At 36.0% G+C, this 7,948-nt stretch overlaps 1 protein-coding gene across 1 annotated transcript; it reads right to left on the reverse strand.

Annotated features, from left to right (window-relative positions):
- Positions 1-6,072: 6,072 nt before the first annotated feature.
- LOC138909994 (uncharacterized) lies at positions 6,073-6,534 on the reverse strand. The gene has a single exon (XM_070201212.1). It carries the CDS (start codon positions 6,532-6,534, stop codon positions 6,073-6,075), a length of 462 nt encoding a protein of 153 aa, XP_070057313.1.
- Positions 6,535-7,948: the final 1,414 nt, after the last annotated feature.

A 7,948-nucleotide genomic window follows, 5' to 3' on the forward strand; every position in this document is an offset into this window, starting at 1 on the left:
TCTGTTGCAACCAACTTTGGTAGACTACGAGATAGCTTCCATACCGTCTGCAAACCTTGAAGTTCTCTGTCATTATCTATTGTTACTATTCTACTATTCAGACAGTTGTATTAGAATTTGGCATAGTATTGGATACTCAATAATGCTTATGTGCTCGTTGACACCAGATTTTGGGAATGATTGTAGCAGTATTTGGTTATTCTCATTAGATATTTTCATGATTTGTTGTTAAGTTATTAATCCAAGTCTTTAGAAAATTCACTGTTATTGGTGAATGTTGTCTTGCCTAGCAAGTAGAGGCGCCGTCGCAACTCCAGTGGGAGTTGGGTTGTGACAGATAGTTCTTGCTTCTATTACCTCGCCGAGGTTAGTTATGATACTTGTTTAGTACATATGGTCGATTGTACTCATACTACATTCTTCACTTAATTTGTGCAGATCCAGGTATTGGATCGAGTCACGGGCGGCTGTGATCATTTGCCGAGATTTGCTTTTGGGATATAGGTAGAGCTACATTTTGACCGCAGCCCTTGGGTGTCTCTTTTCATATTATTACTATAATTTACTTTCAGACAGTACTTCGTTTTTATCTTGTATTTCACTTGTAGTTCCATTTTAGAGCTCATTACTCTGTATTTACCAGTTTTGGGGAATTGTTACGGATTTACATTGTTATTTCTATGTTACTAGCTTTAGACAATACCTTTCACATTATTTCTATTATTTTATTCTGTTTTCACCATGTTCGGCTTGCCTAGAATGTGAGTTAGGCGCTATCACGCCCGATTGATGGTTTTGGGTCGTGACATTCAAATTTCCAACTTCCAAATTTATGCCAAACATGCCTAAGTAATCAATAAGACCCCGAATTTCACACACAAGTCATAAATTACCATACAGACCTACTCCAAGGCTTAGAATTCCAAACGAACATCGATAACCATAAAGTCAATTGTGGGTCAAACCTATAAACTTCTAAACCTTAAACTTTTCAACTTTCGCCAATTAGAGCCAAATCAACCTTGGAATTCCAAATCCAAATTTGGACATACTCCTAAGTCCAAATCACAATTCAAACCTAACGGAACAATCAAAACTCTGATTCCAGGTCAAATATATAAAAGTCAAACTTGGTCAATACTTCCAACTTAAGCTTCCAAACTAAGAACTAAGTATTTCAATTCAATCCAAAACCTTCTCGAACAAAATCAACCATTTTCACAAGTAACATGACTACAAATAAGCATACGGGAGGCATCAAATAAGGGAACAAGGCTCAAATACAAAAAATAACCGGTCGGGTTGTTACCAAAAGTAGTGCATTTTTTTATATTTTTAACGAGCTAAACTAAACTAATATCAAAGCAGCTAATGATAACTGTATATCTAGAAAGCAGCAACAAAGATGGATTTAACAGCTTTCAGAAACAACAAAAAGTGGCTTCCATCACATCCCAAAAGAGTAGCAAAAGACCTTTCACTGGTGAAAAACCAACAAAGAGTAGTCAGTCAAAGTATTTTTTATATAACATATCATAAATAATATTTTTTTTAATAAAGATGATTTAAACAACAAGGCATATCATGTGCGAATTCTAAACACCAACTAAACATAGCATATTTTCCCTAAGAAACATTTACTATCCGATTTTGAGAGAAACAAAGACGAATTGTAACCAAATGGAGAAACTTTAGAGGAAAATCAAGTGAAGGCTGAGAAGGAGTGTAATAGAAATGAAGGATGATGTAAGAAGAAGTTTAAATAGCGTTCAACACTTTCTCGGAGGAGGAATTTTCATTTCCATCCCATTTTTGTGGTAGGATGTATTGCCTTTGCTGGTTGTGTGTTGGTCCTCTCTTTCCTTTATGCTAATATATTCAGCTTTATGTTTGCTTCCCTCCGCGACGTCCATTGTGGTAGATGCTATATGTGGGTTGATCACATTGTCTTTGACCATGAAATACAAAATAAATAACTTTTTTGGCAGTGCATCCCGATTTTGGTAAACATCCTTTTGGTTTCAGTGTCAAATATCGTGCCAGTCAGTTGCTTTTGGACATTTACAAGGGGCAAAATTTGCTTCTAGAAGGATGAGACTAATTATCCATGCACCAAAAGAGGGTCATCTTGCATTAGGCACTTGCTTGTGTCTTTCTAAATTTCAACAACAATATGTACCTCGACATAAATATCATAAATCCTTCCGGAGTGATAAGTAATATTTTTGCTGCAGGCTCGTTTGAAATCATTGTTGTTGCAAAGTTGATGTTGTCTATGACAGTGACTTCAAATTGGCATCTATTATTAGATACAACAAACGCTAAGTTAGAGGGTGAAAATAGATAATATTTGTTGGGAAAAATAATAATCCCGTCAAGGAATAATATCCACGGCAAATAATAATAATAATACAAGAGAGTAGCAATAACACTAAATCTTTTATTGGGGTAAAATACAATCTCCGAGCAGAGCAATATAATACTACTATAATATTACAACTTGGTAGTGTCAAAAGACTACTACAACTTCAGAAGAAAAAATACTCTTTATTATAAACACCTCATTATAATATTACTATATCTCACTATTTATCTCACAGACAATAATCTGTGGATTACTCTCACTGCTTTGCTTTCTGCTTAGCTTCTCTCGTTCTTTTTTTGGTGTGGTTAAAGCAAGAAGGAAACATCTCTATTTATAGGCAAAGTTGCCAACCTCTCGGCCAATCAAATTGATTGGTTCTTTGAAATTTGCATCGTCCAGAAATTTGAAAAATGTTCAGCCACCCTAATTTGACTTCACCAACTTTTTCAACTTTTTCTTTATTTTCTTTTTTATGGGTCCCACAAATCTCTCCCTTAATTTTGATTTTTCTTCTTCATTCCAAGTCTTGATCTCAATCTTTGAAAATCTTCAAACTTGAGAGGCTTTGTGAAGATATCTACAATTAGATCATGAGACTTCACATATTTGAGCTCGACTTCCTTCTTGTCAATGCATTATCTGATGAAGTGATACCTTGTATCTATGTGCTTGCTTCGATCATGATACACCGGATTCTTGGCGAGTGCCTGTGCAGATTTATTATCAATACAAATCTTTATAGCTTCAATTTTTGGAAAATTGAGCTCTTTCAATAATCTTCTCAGCCAGATAGCATGTCAGGTACATGATGTTGCTGCTACATATTCGGCTTCATAAGTCGAGAGGGTAACAATTGATTGTTTCTTTGAACTCTAAGAAATAACAGAATCACCCAAGAAAAATACAAAACCACTTAATCAATATCTCCCGCATAATCATTATCACAAAATCCCATAAGTTTGAAATCATTAAAAGAAGAATAAAATAACCCATAGTCGATCGTACCTTTTAGGTAACGAAGAATTCTTCTAGTGACCTTCAAGTGAGTGGAGGTAGGAGCTTCCATGAAGCGGCTTACTACTCCAACTACAAAGAGTATATCTAGCTTGGTACAAGTCAATTACCTCAAACTTTCCACAAGACTTTTGAAAATTTTGGGATCTACTTTTTCTTCTTCATCAAACTTGGACAATTTTGTCCCACTCTCCACCGGTGTGTTCAAGGGTTGCAATCGAGCATGTTGAACTTCTTCAATATCCCTTTTGTATAGCTTTCTTGAGAGATAAAAATTCCATCCTTCACCTGCTTCACTTCTAGGCCCAAGTAATATGACATAATCCCTACATCTCTCATCTCGAACCCACCGGACATTTTCTTAAAAGCTTCAAATAAACTTGGGCAATTACCCGTGAAAATAAGATCAACATAAAGACAAACAAGTAAGATATCTTCATTAATATGAACTTTAAGGTAAAGAGCATATTCATGGAGACAACGAGTAAACTCATTGTCTTGAAAATACTTGTCGATGCAACTATTCCGTCCTCATGGGGCTTGCTTTAATCCATATAAAGCTTTATTCAATCGCAACACTTTATCTTCATGGTTTTTTACCACAAAGCCCAATGGTTGTTCAACATAGACTTCTTGTTCAAGATAGCCATTCAAGAAGGCTGACTTGACATTTAGTTGATGGATCTTCCACTTTATTTGCGCAGCCAAAGAGATCAACAAACGAATCATCTCCATGCGGGCAACAGGTGCATAGACTTCTTCATAGTCAATGCCTTGCTTTTGCTTGTAGCCTTTAGCCACAAGTTGTGCCTTGTATCTCTCCACATATCCATTAATATTCTTTTTTGTCTTGTATACCCATTTGACTCCAATTGCTCGATGACCCTTGGGAAAAGTTGTTAACTCCCAAGTGTTGTTCTTCTCTATTGACTCAATCTCCTCCTCCATGGCTTGTCTCTACCTTTTATTTGTAACAGTTTCATCAAAGTTCATTGGTTCATTGTCAGCAAAGAGACAACATAAAAAATCAAAATTAGTAACTTCTTCTGTGTCCTCATAGAGCTCTTGAATACTCCTTGTCCTTTGCGGCTTTTCATTTAAACTTTCTTGAGAATAGGGATATGCAACATTGTTTGGAGAAGGAGGTAGAGTATTATCCTGCACAGATTCCACGGTCTCTGGTCTTCTTCATCACCAAAGTATTGAAGAAAATCATATGAAGTTTCTTTTCAAGCTTCCCAATTCCATGCCAGTTCTTCATCAAATGCAACATCACGACTCACCACAACCTTGCCGCTACTTGGGTTGTATAGCTTGTATCCCTTTAAACTCGTATCATAGTCAACAAACACATGCTTGACACTTCGATCGCCAAGTTTCGCTCTCCCTTGATGTGGCACATGAGCATAGGCTATGCTCCCAAAGATTCTCAAGTACTTGACACTTGGCTTTCTTCCACTCTGTGCTTCTTGAGGGGTTTGATCTCTAACATTCCTTGTTGGAGACCTGTTATTCAAATAAACTGCACAAGAAACAGCTTCGGCCCAAAATTCCTTCGTCATACTTTTAGCTTCAATATACATCTAGCCATATTAAGAATCGTTCGATTCTTTCTCTCTGCAACTCCATTTTGTTGGGGTGAATAAGGTACTTTTAGAGGGCGACGAATTCCATAAGACTGACATAAGTCATTAAATTCTTTTGAAGTGAATTCGCCTCCTCTATTGGACCTTAAAGCTTTAATTTCATAGGCACTTTCTTTCTCCAACAGTACTTTGAAATTTTTAAAAGCAGCAAAAGCTTAAGATTTTTGGTTCAATAAATAAACTCAATCCTTTCTAATAAAGTCATTAATGAAAATCAGAAAGTATTTACTTTTACCAAAGGAAGGTGGATTTATTGGTCCACACATATCAGTGTGAACAATTGGGAGCAGCTTGGTTGATCTTGACATGACCTCTTTTGGAAAAATCCTTTTTGCATGTTTTCCAAGAAGACAAGCTTCACACAATTGATTGGGATGGTTGATTGATGGTATCCCATGTACCATGTTCTTTTCTCCCATTTTTTTGAGCGCTTCAAAATTCAAGTCCCCAAATCACATGTGCCAACACCATGATTCATCTTGCACATTAGCCTTCAAACACTTTGCATCAATTGTCATAAGATTCAGAGAAAATAATCTATTTTTTCCATATGCACTTCAGCAATTAGAATTCCACTTGAATCTCTAAGCCAACGATGCATATTTTTCATGTGGATGTCATATTCCTTTTCAAGAAGTTGGCCCAAACTCAAAATATTACTTTTTAATTTTGGGACATAATAAACATCTTGCATTAACTTGTGGTCACCATTTTTACAGGAGATCAGAATCGTGCATATCCCTTCGATTTGAATCTTTGAGGTATCTACAAAGGACACGTTACCTCTCACCATTTTATTGATCTCCACAAACTTTTTTTTGCATTCACACATATGATTGCTTGCTCCATTGTCCAAATACCACGAGTTGCAATCATCCCAGTCTTCTTCCTTGAGTGCCATCAACAATGTTGACTCAACTTCTTCTTTCTTGTCGTCAACAAGGTTAGCTCTTTCTTCAATGTTGCTATGACATTCCCAAGAGTAATGGCCAAATTTATGACAATTATAACATTAAATTTTTGATTTGTCATACCTTTATCCATTATTTATTGGTAGTAGCCATGTCCTCTTCCTCCTCTTTGTCCACAGCAACAACCTCTGAATGTTTGATAGATTTTAACTTCATTGTTGAAGTTGTTACCATTGCTTCTCCCTCTTCCATGACCGCCACAACCTCGTCCCCGTCCATTCCCTCGATAGCTATTTTCACCTCCATAATCCTTGAAGGATGCTTGAGTTTTAAGAAGTTGCTCTAGTGGAACTTCTTGTCTCTTTTTGATCTTTTCTTCGTGGGCCTGTAAAGAACCCTCCAATTGTTCCACCATCATAAAGTCTAAATCTTTAGACTCCTCAATAGCACACACCACAAAATCAAATTTAGGTGTTAAAGTACGAAAAATCATTTCTAACACACGGACATCTTCTATGTCCTCCCCATATCTTCTTAATTGATTTACAATAGCCTTCACTTTTGAACAATAATCTGAAATGCATTCAGATTCTTTCATTTTTAAAACTTCAAAATCAGTCCTTAAAGTTTAAAGTTTTACCTTCCTTACCTTCTCAACTCCTTGGAAAGAATTTTTTAAAATCTCCCAAGCTTCTTTTGAGGTGGTAGCATCTGCCACCTTCTCAAACATGGCATCATCCAAACATTGGTGGGTGAGCGTTAGGCCTTATTGATCCTTCTTCCTTGTCTTTGCCAAGACATCTTTTTCATTTTGAGGCAGAGTTTTCTCATCATTGGGTTTTGCATACCCTCTATCTACGATTTACAACACATCCTGAGAGCCAAGAATGGCTTTTATACGTAGACACCATTTCTCATAATTATCTTTTGTGAGACGGGGGTACCAAAAAGACAGTGGACCATTATTTGCCATGGCTCTGATATCACGTTGTTGGGAAAAATAATAATTCCGCCCAGGAATAATATCCACGGTAAATAATAATAACAAAAGAGAGTAACAACAACACCAAATCTTTTATTGGGGTAAAATACAATACTCAAGCAGAGCAATATTATACTACTATAATATTACAACTTGGTAGTATCAAAAGACTACTACAACTTCAGAAGAAATAACACTCTTTATTTTAAACACCTCACTATAATATTACTACCACTCACTATTTATCTCACAGACAACAATCTGTGGATTACTCTCACTGCTTTGCTTTCTACTTTGCTTCTTTTGATTTTTTGGTGTGCTTAAACCGAGAAGGAAGCATCTCTATTTATAGGCAAAGTTGCCAACCTCTCAGCCAATCAAATGGATTGGTTCTTTGAAATTTGCGTTGTCCATACATTGTTTTGGTTTTGGTCTTGTTGCAATTTGCAACTTTATTTCAGCTGCCATTATTAAAAATTACTTAGCCACCCTAATTTGACTTCACCAACTTTTTCAACTTTTTCTTTATTTCCTTTTTTTGGGTACCACAATATTAAACTGTGAATAATTGCGTGGAAGAATCATGTAGAATTTACCTGGGTACTATAAGCTGGGTGGATTGATAATAGTTAGTATTTACCGGAAAAACAGATAGAGTTAAATTTGTACGTAGTTCTAAGAATATGTGGTATAGCTTGATACAAACCGTAGAGATAAATAGAAATATCAAATATGGATTTCTAAGAATGCAAAATAAACAAGGTTGGAAAGAAGATGATTTTTAGGACTAAGCACAATGAGTCAATTAATGAAGCTTAGAAGAATAATTCTTCAATATAGGAGAATATAGTGCTTGAATTACAATGTAAGCCAAAAACTGCCCTTTACAGAAATATAGCCATCCTCTTTATAGTGGAGGATCCTACTTTAGATATAATCAAAAATACATAGTGGAGAACCCATGACAAATCAGCTTTTCCCTAATTTTCGCCGAGATTCTCTCCCTTAGTGTGTTCGCAACGGCTCTTGT

The sequence above is a fragment of the Nicotiana tomentosiformis genome, chromosome 4 (assembly GCF_000390325.3).
Source record: "Nicotiana tomentosiformis chromosome 4, ASM39032v3, whole genome shotgun sequence".
In the NCBI taxonomy this organism is placed as follows: Eukaryota; Viridiplantae; Streptophyta; class Magnoliopsida; order Solanales; family Solanaceae; genus Nicotiana; species Nicotiana tomentosiformis.